This window comes from Oenanthe melanoleuca, chromosome 8 (assembly GCF_029582105.1).
Source record: "Oenanthe melanoleuca isolate GR-GAL-2019-014 chromosome 8, OMel1.0, whole genome shotgun sequence".
Taxonomy (NCBI): domain Eukaryota; kingdom Metazoa; phylum Chordata; class Aves; order Passeriformes; family Muscicapidae; genus Oenanthe; species Oenanthe melanoleuca.
In genome coordinates this window covers 21,100,896-21,115,211 of record NC_079342.1, presented here as the reverse complement: position 1 = coordinate 21,115,211, position 14,316 = coordinate 21,100,896, and the positions used below count along the sequence as shown (strand labels likewise).

General features: G+C 47.1%; 1 protein-coding gene across 2 annotated transcripts in view; it reads left to right on the top strand.

Annotated features, from left to right (window-relative positions):
- FAF1 (Fas associated factor 1) overlaps positions 1-2,695 on the top strand; it is a 147,440-nt gene extending 144,745 nt beyond the window's left edge. The window contains exons 19-20 of one of the 2 annotated variants that reach the window (XM_056498112.1): positions 435-470; positions 2,486-2,695. In XM_056498112.1, coding sequence (XP_056354087.1) covers positions 435-470; positions 2,486-2,512 — 63 coding nt within the window. In that variant the 3' untranslated portion in view covers positions 2,513-2,695. Of the gene's footprint in view, positions 1-434 lie in introns of both variants that reach the window. The other variant, XM_056498111.1, reaches the window with a different exon arrangement.
- Positions 2,696-14,316: the final 11,621 nt, after the last annotated feature.

Here is a 14,316-nt window from a genome sequence, read left to right as displayed (position 1 = left end):
TTTTCAGTGGAGACATCTTGTTGGGTTGGCTTTGCTGCTTGCACTATCAGTTTGACTGAAATTTTGGGATGATTATCTAGGAGTGGAGTTTTATTTTTCATCTTAATTCATATGTTCTAGTAAACCTTCCAAAAGTTCTTAACTTTGACAAAAAGAGATTTGTGCATTAGTTTATGGTAGAGAACCAGACGTTCTTGGAATTAATGTCAGAGATTCTGGTTTTTTATTATTCTGTTCATTGTTATTACAAAATAATATTTATTACAACAATAGAAAACACAAAATCCATTTCTTAATTTGCATCCTGGAAAATAAAACTACTTCAGTTATCACTGATGGAGGGACTCAAAAATCTTCCTAGTGAGAGTCTGCACTGTGAAGATAAAGAATTCAAAAGTCTACTTACACTTGTCTTTTTGTTCATGTATTTACAGGTGACCCAGCTGGATCCAAATAAGTCATTACTGGAGGTAAAACTGTATCCTCAAGAAACCCTTTTCCTAGAGGCAAAAGAATAGATCAAACAAGATTGTAGGACTAATCATCCTTTGATAAGCCAGAGGCACAGCATCGAGAGGAAGACTTCTCTGAGCACCACCTTGTACTGACATCCATGACACAAGTTTGCCTCTTGCAAGAATCCTAAAAAATTGAAAAAACAAACATAGCTACTTAAAGTTTCACATACATGAGTATATGTTTCCAACCTCATTTAAATGAGCAGAGGATAAAGTTCTGCTATGAACACTGAACATTATGATTCTGTTGCTCACTTATCATCCAGCTTTTGTTATAATTAATGCACTGTTAAAATGTGAGTGATTGTTAAGTAGAATTTTTACTCCTCAAATGCCCCTTTTTCACCAAGAAATCTTGGACATTTCTGCCTGTACTTTTGACACTAGAATGCTGTATATTTGATATCTCACTGAGCCAGTGCTCTCATATATATGCATTTTATTTCTGTGTTTGAATTTCTACTTTGTCAACTAATTTAAAAAGGCAGAAAAAATTAATGGGACATTCTCAGCCATGGAAATTTAACAGTATTATAGTAGAAAGCATATAATTTTTGTTAGTACTTTCTGACTTCTTTGATAAGATGTAAGGTTTTGTTTGGAGAATATAGTTTGACATATATGCGAGATATTTATTTACTGGTTCTGCTTTGGGTCTCAGTTCCAATTCAGTTTAGGATGTATTTTCCATTACATTGCAGTGTGAAACTGCTTATTGCATGATGTGAATATTTAAATAACATTAGACATGGCCAGTACCAGAAACCTGGTATCTTGCCAACACTTCAGGAATCAGCTGATATTGAATATCAGCTGTTAAAAACCTTTCAAATACCAGATACAAAAGTTCTTTATTTCTCCTTGTGAAAGAAAGGGCAGTTCCCATTTTAGCAGTTTTCCTTCATTCTGGCACTTGCTTGTCTCCTATTACTCTGCTGGTTTAAAGCACCTTGTTTGGTTCATCAAACAATGGGTATTTTAAGGGGTGGCGTAATAAGAAATCTGCCTTATTGTTGCACACTTTGGACATTTTAACAATACATTACTATCCCATCTCAAATTAAAGAAATCTTAATTCTCTTGTCTGAAATGTATGCACCAGCTACCTGTTACCTGACATGGAAAAATCTGGTTCTTTAAATTTCTCAGCCACAGAATGAGCATACTGAGGCTAAGACCATAACGTGCAGTTGATGCCAAACCTGCATAAAAACTGGTTTGAGTTTTTTCTTTTTTTTCTATTTTTTAAAATTTTTTATTTTTTACCCTCCTTCTTTTTTTTTTTTTTTTTAATCTCTGGGCTTGCAGGACAGTGCACAATAGCACTACAGGATCATCATCTGCAAAACTATTTTTTTTATCCCTTAAAAGCCTGGCACATTTTTTCCATCTATGTTAATACGTAATTCATAGTGTTTATTGTAGCTGAATGAGTTCTGATTGGAAAATTTTGTACTAAGCTAAAACCAGTTGCACACATCTTTTAGTCTTTCTTTTTTTCTTTGGAAGGATGGTGATATGAAATTAAATGTATGCCTATTATTAAGATGTTAGTGATGCTGATATATTGTTACCTTTACCAAAAATGCAAATTTCTGAGTGGGCAAAGCCTTATTCTACCTTTTATAATTCTGTAATTAGTGACTGCTCCACCAGACACTTTTAGAAGTGAAGTATCTATCACAAACAAAAGGTTTAGAAGTGTAAGCACATCCTAATAATTTGCAGTTCACAAATAAAAGAATTCCTAGTCAATTGAATGATAAATGTATGTGTAATGGAAAGCTGAATGCAGATGCTTCATTCTGAACTTTCGTTTTCTTACAAAAAAAAATTTCCACTGCATTTATTAAATAAGAAATTAACATGGGTTGCAAATTGGGGTGATGCTGTTTCTACAAACAATCACAGTGAAACATACAGCAGGATTATAAAGTGATACATATCTTTTTTTTTTCCCTTCTAAGCTGGCTGTTGAGGAAAGGAGTTGCTGAAATAGTGCTTCACGACACAAAGCGACCTTTCAGCTAACTTGTTTATATTAATCTGTTCTGTTTAACTTCTGTTTGATCTCATCAGGCTGTTTTCTCTCACTCAACTTGATTTCTGTATTTTGACTATATATTCTTTACTTTGATACTAGTTTTATAAAGTTATTAAATGTGGCTTGAATATTTGTTAAACTTGTTGAAGTCAGTGCTCCCAGGGTTGTTTGGCCTTTTTTTTTTTCTAAACTCTATTATTTTTTCCCTCATTCTCTTCATATTGCAAAATACACTGTCATTATCAAAATGTTCTAGTGATAATTAACTGGAAGTGTTCAAAGTGGTGGCATTATTGCCCTCTGATATAAAGATTTTGAGATCACTATACAGGGATCATTCTGCCACGACGTAAACAAGTGTATTGCTCTTTAAATAAAACGTTAATGATTTTGGTCCTTAAATACTTTGGGCCTGATTTCAAGAAACAACCATGTCGAGTCACCTTTCTGAATCACACCATCAACATAAGCCAATCCCTGTGTAGAAATATTAATATTCTATGCCATCATTTTCTGCTCTCCTGGTATTCACTTCACACGCTCTGCTGGCACGGATAATCCTCTAGTCATTCGAATTTTGTAATTCAGTATTACCCTAGAACTGTAACACCATTGCTATGGAGCACATCCCTGATTCTGCCTTTTTATCTTCAGGTTCTTCACATTAATGGATTACCATTAAGGTGATTAATGCATTAGTTTTAAGTCTTAAGGAGTTACTGTTGCTGGAAGGAATCCCGTGCGACCGTCGGCTCCCGTTACTCGTGGGGTGAAGGTGGGGCACGCTCTGGCTTTGGGAGAAACTTCCTGCCTGTTGACAGTGGTGTCTGAAATCATTATTAGAGACCATGCAGAACACGAGTGTTTGCTCTGTACTCTCTGCACATGCACCCTTCAGCTCAGTGGGAGTGCTGAGCATGTTTCTAATGGAGCTGTGTTGGGGGCTTTGCCTATTCTTTTTAATGTAGCAGAAGAAGACTTTGGCCTTTCATAAACAGTACCTACTTGGTGACATTAGAAACTTAAAATAAATTTTCAATTGCAGCAATATTTCTACTAAACAGTTATATGATTTCACTCTTCCATATGTGGGGAAAAATCAAATCACAGTATCCCAGAGTCCCAGGACTGAAGCACTTCATTGTCCAGGCTCCCTAAACAATACATGAGAAGATGTCAGTGCCTTAAAACAGCTTCCATAGCTAGCAAAACACATAAGTGGGTGTCTCTACACATGAAGAGTCACTGCCAGGCAGAAGCAGCGCCTGCTTGGAGCAGTCAGTCAGAAATGCCAAAGATGGAGATGTCTGATGTGTGCCATTCCTCACTGGGGCAAAGGCTTCCCCCTCTGCTGCCCTGCTCCTGAGGGCTCTCAGCACCAAGGGAAGCACCAAGACTTTCCACCTTCTGACAAAGCAGAGGATGCATTTTTATTTGGAAGTGGTGATGGTGGCCTGCTCCAGAGGAGGAGTTTTCACTGATTGTAATTCACACTTTGGTTTTTCCAATATTGTGAGGTCCTGAGGAGAAAGGAGTCTCTGTGCTGGACACTCCCTTGTCTGCTTCAACATCACCATAGCCCAGCTGCTTTTAAAGTGTGTGCTGCTCACTAGCAAAGCTGTTTGACTGCCAAAATACAGAATTCCTTCAAGGTCCTTGAGAGGGAGGGTGCAAATCAGTCTGGCTGGCAGCTGGGTGCTTGCCTGAGTTGAGCCATCCAGCCCTTGACAGTGGATGCTCATTTCACCCATTGGTCTTTTTGAACAAAAGAGCTGAGAGTGGAAACTGGATGTTGATTCTGCACCTGAGTTTAGTTTTATTATTTTGTTTGTATAAAAGAGAAGACAAGTGCAGTAGCCTTTATTTTTTTCTGGATGCGTCATGAAAGAAAGTAGAAATTACTGTACACAGCATGAGACATTGTTCTCTACCTGAAACTATTCCCCCCACAGATGACAAAGCTGGAGGAATATCAAATGTAGCACTAAACATGTCAGGATCCAGGCAGTTTTATACTCAGTTTCATCTGATATAGATGTATACTTCTGCCATCAGAGCTATTTCTGCCCCCACCTTGCACTGGAACCAGGCAAACTAATTAAAAAGTGGCCATTTTTTTCCTGGAGCAGTTTTGAGGCTGATGCAGCTCACTGATGGTAGTGAAGTGAAGATGAGAGGAAGAGGAAGGCCAGGCTGCTGTCTCTGACAGCACTGCTGATTTATGTGGGATGAAGTCAATCAGGTCCTTGAAATACTTTTTAAAATATCTTATTACTACCTTTGCATTTTACATCCTTTTTTTTTTTTTTTTTAATTTCAAGCAAATTAAATGCTACAAAGGTTTCACTGTCTGAAATTTCCTTAAATCCTGTCAAAGTCAGCAGCCCAGAATTCAGGAAATCAGAAAGCAGATGAAAGGTCCCTTGAGTGTGTGCAGTGAAGGCAAAGTCCCTCCAGATCCAGCTCTTGGGAGTCACTCCAGACCCAAGCACCCTAAAAGTTTCAGAGGATTTTAGGGTCTCATTAGATAACAGAGAATCCACTGCTCATCAGGGCTTTCCTCTGTGGATTCTTTCATGTGCAATAAAGACCAAAGTCACACTGCAGCCTTAAAATAGTTCAATTAAAATGTCATTCAACTGCTGGTTATAGGAGGAGGCTTCTTTAGTTCCTGTGATTACAAAGTACTGGTTAACAGGATTATTATTTTGTACTTAGTACCACTGAGTTTCTTTTCCCAGCTCCATGTTGTGACAGTGTTCCCCAGGATTCCACAGTTCATCACTGTTCCCTTTCGATCCACTCAACTTGGATGGGTTTGTGTTATTCACTAATATCAACAGCTCACCACTGATCCCTTTCTCCAGGTAGTGGTGTCTGAGTACCTTGAATAGCTCAGATTCCCACACAGATTCTTGGGGACATGGATGGATTCCTGTCACTGTGAAAACTGTTGCTTTCTGCTTCCAGCTATCAATCTTGGAAAATGTTACCTTTTTTTTTTTTTTTTAACTTTTTTTTTTTCTTTTTTTTAGCTCAAGAAAATGTTTCCACTATGAATGACTGGCTTAGTTTTTCTATTTTTAATAAAAGGGCTTTTACACCATAAAAATATATTAATCCAATTATCTTCTGGTAGGTTTCCTGTTTCTGATATTTTTAATAATCCTTTACCTCTTTGGTCCTTGTTCCTTGCAGTTGGTCAGTTATTTAATTCAGGATTTGTGTATTCCAAAAGTTAAATTTCCATGGATTTTCTGATTTTCTTTTCTAGTTTTCTACTTTGAGTCTGTCTTCCAATTATATCCTTTAATGTGCTGGCTCATAGGGCCCAACTGACTTCTTGTGGGCATTCTATCATGCTTTAAAGTCAGACTCGAGTACTCTTAGGATCTAAGATAGTGTCTTCAAAAAGTTTTGGTTACAATCTTAGTTTTATCTGTTACATGACTTTCTCTTTGTTACCTTCCTTTTATGCAGTTTTCTTCTAAAAGGGTAGTGCTATTTGGGTGATTTTTTAAAATTACCATCATTTTGTAAAGTAGTGAATATAAGTATGTTTTCATTCACCTAAAAATGTAGTTTCTCTCATTCTATTTGCCTCTATGCTTTATTTAATGTACTGTCACAGTCCCCATTAACATGAGTTACTATCACTCGTAAGTATTTTTTACCCTGTAATTATGGCATCCTACTCATCATCTTGCCTTTTCTAAATTTGCAGGTAGACCTTATTTGTTGTCATTTGAAAACCCCCATTCTGTTTCAGCCGTTTTAGAAGTTTAAAAAAATTATTGTAATGTGCACTTAGGAATATTTTTCATTTTGTATAGGCCTATTTGCCTGTTTATGTGTCCTGATTAATTAAGACTAATTGCATAAGGGAAAGCATTTCCAAACTGGAGTGGCAATGGAGAAAGAATTTTTTTTAATGACAGCTATAAACTCGCTGATGTAGGTGAACAAAATAATTTATAACTTTGTAGATGTAATAAAGAAAAAAGGGAGGAGATTTTTTTTAGAAGTATAACCTGCGATTTACAGAGAGCACTCCATTGCTGAAATACACTTCTTCAAGGTTTAGACGAAGGTGAGTTGTTTGCTGTTGCAGTGTCGCTTAACGTGGGAAAACCAAACAAATAAACAAACAAAAACCCCAGAGAAGTGATCCCCGCCTTGGTGCGGGTGGCCCGCGCCTTCGCGCCTCGCGGCTCCGCGGGAGATGCTGAGATTTTGGCTTGGCCGAGCGGGACGGGGCGAAGGCTCCTCCCGGGCTCGCCGCGGGACCGGCCGGACCCGCAGCCTCCTTTCGGCCCGTCCCGGCCGGACCCGGAGCCGTCGGGGCAGAATTCCCGGGGCCGCCGGCCGCGGAGCCGTCCCCGCGGGTCTCCCTTTCCCTTCCTTTCCTTCCCTTCTCTTCCCTTCCTTCCGCGGCCGCCCTGGCTCCACACCCCGGCCCGCACTTCCACCAAAAATTATTTAAAAATTATTTTTAGAAATAATTAATTCGAAGTGAAAAGAGAGGAAAGCCTCGGTGCCGCGCCTTCCCCCGCGGGCGTGGGCGGGGATGGGACCGCTCTGCCCGGGCGCGCAAGGAAAAATTGGGCATTCCCGGGAAAAAAAAAAAAAAAAAAAAAAAAACCAAAAAAACCAAACCCAAAACAACAATCCATGAACAAACAGCCAAGCAACCAAACAACCACATGCTCGGGCATCGCCCCAGCGCTGCCCGGTCCCGCGGGGCCGGTGGCACCGGCCAGGGCTGGACGGTGCCGTGGGAGATCGCGGAGGGTCCATCAATAACTTGGAAAGGAGTCTGCGTTTGTATAAGGGCCCCTTAAATACCGCGTGTGAACTTGAAAAAGAATACAAGAATCATTTTTTGCCCCAAGTGCGTGTGTTTTTTGATGACACTGTTACAGCGGCTCTCCCGCCCCTGCGCAAACCCCCTCGAAATGTCTCTTTGACGATAATAGACTGTGTTTATCTATCGCGTTCCGTCAGGATTCTGCGGCTCCTGAGCTCCTGGGGCAGTACACACTGAAGGGGGGAATCCTCTGGCAAATCCAAGCGGGGCTGTCATGATCATGAATAAAAATAAAAGGATTAATCTTCTGCTTTCGGCTAATGAAACAATTTAGCCTCCAAAATATGGAAGCGCTGCGATGTGCTGAGCCGGGATGCGGCCGGGCAGATGCGGGAGCGGCGCGGGGGGAGCGGTCCCGCACCTTGGGGTGTCCGTGCCGCTGCCACGGGCGGGGGCATTTCCCCGCCGCCCCCGCCCCGGACCGGCCGCCGGGCCCCAGCAGGCAGGAGGGAGCTCCAGGGTTTTTAATTACACTCCTTCCCTTTGCTCCCTTCATTTTTCTGCACCCTTTGCAGTGAGACACACTTGGAATTAGAGTGGTTGTGACATTTTAGTGGCAGCTTATTGTGCGGAACACTTAAAGTTTAAAAAACAAGCCCCATAGAAGTTGAGGGGCTTAAAGCAGCCCCCTTTGTGGGGCAAGACATAGAGTTTTGATTCTGGACAATGGTGTTTCTCAAATTTCTTCCAAAAACCTGCACCCCATCTGTGATCTCAATGAAATCGCTTTTCTCTCTCCCTTCAATTCATTTGGCAAAGGCGAAGCAGATGCATGGGACGGGGTCTGAATTTTAATTATTAGGTTTTACCTGAAACAAAACAGCAAATCCTTTTTACCATGTGTTTGAAGTTAGGAGACGGGTAGGGGAATATAAAATATAATTAAAAAGCTCTCGGATCGTTAGGGAGCTGACAAGAGCCTTTTTAATGAACCTCTCGGAGCGCCCTACGGTAAATTAGCAGAGCGGGGCTTTCCCGAGTCGTTCTGGCTCTGGGCTGCTGCCCCCGCCGTACCTGCGTGCGCCCGGCGGGGCCAGCGCGTGTCCCCGCGGCTGCCGGGAGGCCGCGGCACACGCGCGTGTCCCCGTGTCCCCGTGTCCCTGTTTCCCCATGTCCCGGTGTCCCGGTGTTCCCGTGTCCCCATATCTCCGTGTCCCCATATCCCCATGTCCCAGTGTTCCCGTGTCCCGGTGTCCCCGTGTCCCCGATGTCCCCGTGTCCCCGATGTCCCCGTGTCCCCGTGTCCCCGTGTCCCGGTGTCCCCATATGCCCGTGTCCCGATGTCCCTGTGTCCCGGTGTCCCCGTGTCGCGATGTCCCCGTGTCCCCGTGTCCCCATATGCCCGTGTCCCGATGTCCCCGTGTCCCCCTGTCCCCACGGGCATCCCCGCGGAGCCTCCGCCGGCGCTGCCGGTGCCGAGCCGCCCCCGGCCCGCGGCCGCTCCGTGCGCCCGCCGAGGTTCGCGGCGCTGCCGGGACAGCCCCCCCTCCCTCCCCGCTTCCCGCGCATTAACTCAGAGTGCATTTAACCATCAATAAGGTGCGAGGGGAAAATTGTCTGTCACTTTAATCCATGCCCGAGGGGCTGGGAAATAAAAAGGGAGAGGGAAAAGGAGGGAGGGGGAGAAAAGCAAAGGTCTTAAAGAGCCCCAAATCCACAGGCGAGCGGTGGGAATGCGAGGCCGGGCTGGGCTCCTTGGCCGGCCCTCCGTGGGCAGCGAGCCCCGAGCAGGCAGCGCTGGCTCCAGAGGTCTGGTTTGGGAGAGGAACCGATCTTCGCTGCCGCTCCCAGCGCAGAGCGGGGCCGGGGACACAGGGGGACACCGGGGACACTGGGCTCCCCCCGAGATGTCCCGGCCCTCGCCGCTCTCCCCCGACAAGGAAGGGGATCTCCTGCCCGTGCCCTCCTCGCGGTGGATCAGTTCAGCGTCTCTCTGGCGGGTGGAAGAAGGGCAGAGCAGAGCTGGGGGCCAGCGTGGGCACCCCAACATCCCCGTGCCCCCGCAGAGCGCTGTCCCCTGCCGGGAAGCGTGGCCTTTCCCCTCCACGGGCACAGGCTGCTCCCCCGCCCGCCCCGCTAAAGCGATTAACATTTCCTTCCCCTCACTTGGGAAGCCACAGCCCGAGCCTCAGCCAAACCCGGGGGACATCAGCCAGCGCCGCAGGCCCTGGGGACGGACCACGGATTTTTAATTTTTAGCTCCTGCACACGGGGGAGAGGGGTGATGGATGGATTTTTGCGTGTGTGAGCTTTTTTCCTCTTTCTGTGTATCGGTGTGCGTGTGTGTGGATGGGCACAAGCTCCCAGAGAAAAGAAATTTTAGAGTAACAACTAAAGGCTTTCTTGTGCAGTTATTTTAAGGGCTTTGTTCAGTGCCTGAAGGGGGATGCGCCCATTTGTTCGGGAGGGGATTCATCACATGCCCCTTTCATGTGAACCAGAGGTTAACAACCTAATGAGCACTTGGTGAAGAGATGAAGCGTGTAAAGAGCCCGATTTTCCCAAATCCTGGTCTGCTGTCTTGGGGATGTGCTACTCTAACCTCTGCTGGGCTAATAGTCTCCGCACTTCCAGCGGGGAGGCCCCGGGAAGCCCCCGGGTCCAGCCGCGCTCAGGCGGGGCAGCAGCGGCTCGGCGGCTCGGTCGCGATGCCCCGCCGGGGAGCCGGGGGGGCCCGGCCCCAGCGCTACATATGTTGGGTCAAATCTCCCCATTGTGAGCGTGTAAAAAGGTGTAAAAACTCAATCATCTGTAGCTTTTTTAAAGGGAGGGCTTACCCTGGATTTGTTGCATAATGGATTGTTAAAAAAGTAGAGGGTTGAATTAAAACTGTTCCCTAGTCACTTTTAATTAGACCACTCTATTTAATTAGCAAAGTTGAAACATGCAATTAAAATTAGCTCAGTTTAGCACATATTAAAGGAAATGGGGGACGCGGCTCCGGCTCATATTAAAGCGAGTCGGAGGAGAAATGGCGGAGAAGCCTGAGAGTGAGCGAAATGACTCTGTGGAGGTAATTCAGCCGGCGGCCATCTGTCAGAGGACCCTCCGTGCCCCTTCATCACGGCCTGGCCCACTGTCCCTATAATGACCGTCCCCGCAAGGCCAGCGCGGTGCGCGGCCGGTGCCGCGGGATGGCGCGAAGCCCCTCGAGGGCCGCGTGTCTGTGTCTTTAGGATGTGCTGCTCCCCAAAATCCGGGGCTTGGTGCCTCCGGCGCATCCCCGAGGGGTCAGGCAGCCCCGGCCCGGCCGCCGCCCCGGTGCGGGTTCTCCGCCTGCGACCGCGGAGCTCCGAATTTCCCTTATTTTCTTCCACAAATCTTTCTCCCTTGTTGCTTTTTCCTCCCCCACTGGGAGCCTAGAAATCGAGTTAATAATGTTTCAAATACTTGAGAAGTCCGGGCTAACGGGAGTTCCGTCTCCTCTTCCTCGCTCCGGATCTGAAGATGTTGCCTGGGCTAGGAGGAATGTGCCTTTTTCTTGAAGGGGGGGTAGTGGTGGTAGTAATTTTCATTCTTGTAATATTGGTTTGGGGATAATTACTTTTAATGTCAAAAAGATTTAGTTTAATATCATCTCTATTAGGCGGCTGGGCGGATAATTAAAAGTGAAGATGATAGCAGCAGGGAAACAGATGGCATTTGCTTACTTTGATTCAGTAGGTAAATAATGAAAAAGTCAATGGCAAACCCCCTAGAACAATTGAAACCTTAAAGAGCACTAACATTAGCAGGTACTTACAAACTGTCTTCCGCTATGAACGAGATGAAAATACACTAATCAAGAACTATATTTCTCTGGGATGCTTCCGAGGGCTGCGCTGCCTGCGGGCGTGCGTGTCCCTTCCCCCGCATGGCAGCCAATAGCCGGGCGCTTTTTAATTAAGATTTTACCACTGCAATTGGGAGAAGCTGCAGCAGCCCTCTCAAACTTGGGCACCGGAGCGGTCGTACGTGGGAAACCTTTGGGTGAATCACGGGGAGTGAGGAGAGAAAGAAACACCGGAGAAATCGAGGCTTCTTCAGAATAAATATATCAAACCCCTGTCGTGTTTTAGCGATCTGATCCAGACGTGAGCGCTGGGCCGTGGGAGCCGAGTGCTGCGTTTCTGGATGCTGCCAGAGCCAAACGCAAGCGGGGATAACTGAGCAGCAGCCCGGGCACCGCGCAACGAAACGCGTCTCTGGTCATCCCTGAAACGAAATAACATCGACTTTCACATCTGGAGGGCGCGGGCTGCCCTGACCACGGTGGGGTTCCCCTCTAGCACCTTTCAGCCCCGGTGGCTCCGGAGGTCGGCGGCTTTCCGCGCCCGGCCCGGGCAGGGCACCCGCCCCGCTCCCTGGAGCCGGCCCAGGCGGCGGTGCCAGCCCGGGCTGCTCCTGCGGGGAGGAGAGGGGAGCTGGGTCCGAGCCTGAGCTCCTCTCGCGGTTTGACTCTGGGAGATGCTCCCAGAGCCAAGCTGGGAGAGAGACCAGTCTCGGGGGCTTTAAAGTCGCATTTCAGCGGGTTTGGAGAAATGAATTTCTCTTTCCACGTCCCGCCCGGGCAGCGGGAGCGCGGCTGCTCTGTGCGTGCCTAAAACAAACATCCCTCCCCCAGAAAGACACGGGAGCAGGGATGTACAAGAAGATTTTATTGTGCCTCGTCAAACAGAAATGAATTGCAGTAGGAGAGAAGGGAGGTAAAAGGGAGGGGTGGGGGCAGAGAAACATCCACCTCCCCGCTGCCTCCCGTCCATGCTCACACACACACTGGGCTCTGGCAGGCCGGGACAGAGCTGGAGAGAGCCCCGAGCCCACGGCGAGTCCTGGCCGCGCCTCTGCTGCTCCGGGCGAACTCCCAGCTCAGGGGTGGTTTGTTTTAATAAATCTGTGAAATGTACGCACTGTCTTGGTTCACAGTGGAAGTTTTCAAATGAAAATACCGACAGGGGAGAAATAATTATTGTTAAAATATCAAATGGTCAGAAGTGTGATCTTGGGCTCTCCTTTTCTAAACGCATCTCGTAAAAGAAGAGCAGCACAGGAATAGTTGTGTCCCGGTTGGAAACGGTCCCTCCAACCTGGAAAGCGGGAAGGTAGAGTCTCCCTGAGCAGGACAGTCACCCGGAGCAGGGTGCCGGGTCCCAGAAGAGGCCCCGGCTCCCAGTCAGGAGCGAGCCCGGCGAAGAGCGGCGCATCCCGGGAGCGGCGGCTTCGCCTCCAGCCCCCTCCGGCTCCGGGCGGCTGCCGGGGCTGCTGCCGGCCCTGGGGGCGGCCGGAGAGCAGCGGGGCGTGGGAAAGCGTCAGGAGTCCCTGAAACTCGGGGAGATTTGGACAAATGTCCTCAGAACTTGCAGAATTCTGGAGCTGCGTTACATATTCTTGCCATTTTAAAGTTTTTATTTAATAAACTCCTACCATTAGGATGTCGGATTGATACTGAGTGTAACGTTTAAAACCATCACAGGGCTGAGTGTTTTGGGAGAGGGGGTGTCCTCTGCTGACTTGGGACGAACAGCAGAAACAGGCACTGGGCGTTTACAGAGTCTGGGACACTGCACCCCGACTCTGTCTGTCTCAGTGAGCGGGTCCGTGCTGCAGGAGCCCACGGGAGCAGCCTTGGGATGGAGATGCTGCACGTTGTGCATTCCAGCTCCCACACCGCCGTTTGCAATGTTACTGAAAGCCTGAGGCTCCGAACACAAACCACCGACTTTCACTGGTTGATTACTGATCCACTCTTGCGGTTTTTGTTTTGTTTTGTTTGTGGGTTTTTGTATTTTATTTTTTTGTCAGTTTGCTTTTTTCCCCATGGTTGTTTTCAAAATAGTTTTAAACCGCCATAAACGGAAAGAATAACGCAATTGAAGTCAGAGTTGAAAGACAAGAGAATGAGGGAAATCGACGTAACCCGTCCTGTGCTGTTGTTGTTGGTGGTGGGCTGCCTCGGGAGGGGGAAGTGAAGGTATTTGTAGAAAAAAAAAACCACCACAACCCCAAACAAAACTGCCAGGAAAAAAGGAGAATATTTTCTCCCCGTTAAACCAACATAAAGCAATACTTTAAATGTTTCTTATTAGGTCTGATCGAGCTCTACGAATTCCCAGTTAAATCAGATGATTAGAATAATATTCCCCGGAGAACAAAATTAGTGGTTGCGAATAAAATTAAATCGGATATTTTGACTTGGCTGCTGTATTAAATAAAGGTGTTATAACACCTAAATCACAAGAAGTGGGTAGCAGCTGCACCCGCAGAAAATCGGCTTGGAAAACACTCATTTCGTGACCAAATTAAAAAAAAAAAAAAAAGGAGGACGACGGATGTAAGTGTAATAAAAATATTGAAAATTTTGGAAGGCTCTGCAATTGTGCTTTTCGCAACCACGGAAGGAGAGTGACCAAGGGGAAGAGTCACCGCAGCACCGGCGAGCGCAGCGTGTCCTGCAGCGGGGCCCTGTGGCTCTCCAGCTGCGGAGGAAGCGGCAGGCAGGGCCGGCACGCTTGGAGCAGAGCCGGGGCTTTCTCTCCTCCCGGCTCGGGGCCCGCAGCTCGCCCGGGGCGGGGCGCCCACCCGGGAATCACCGGGATCGGGGCTCGCGGCGTGGGAGCGCAGCTGGGGATGCTGAAACGGCGGGACGAGGCCCCTACGACCGGCGGACGGTTCCCGCTACGGGCAAGGACTTACGGATTCGTGTGGAAAAAAACTTTAGAAAGTGCCGAGAAGGATGGAGATCCCTCGTGGGAAAGAGAGGGGAGAAGCCTGGGGGAAGGAGACGGCGTTATTTCCCACCGAAGCGCTACCTCCTCCCGCTACCAGCGAAGGTGACGTCAAACCCGGGTGCTGATGCTAAAACAAAAGCTCCGGGGTTAATATACAGTTACCAGCCCAGCAGCCTCCTC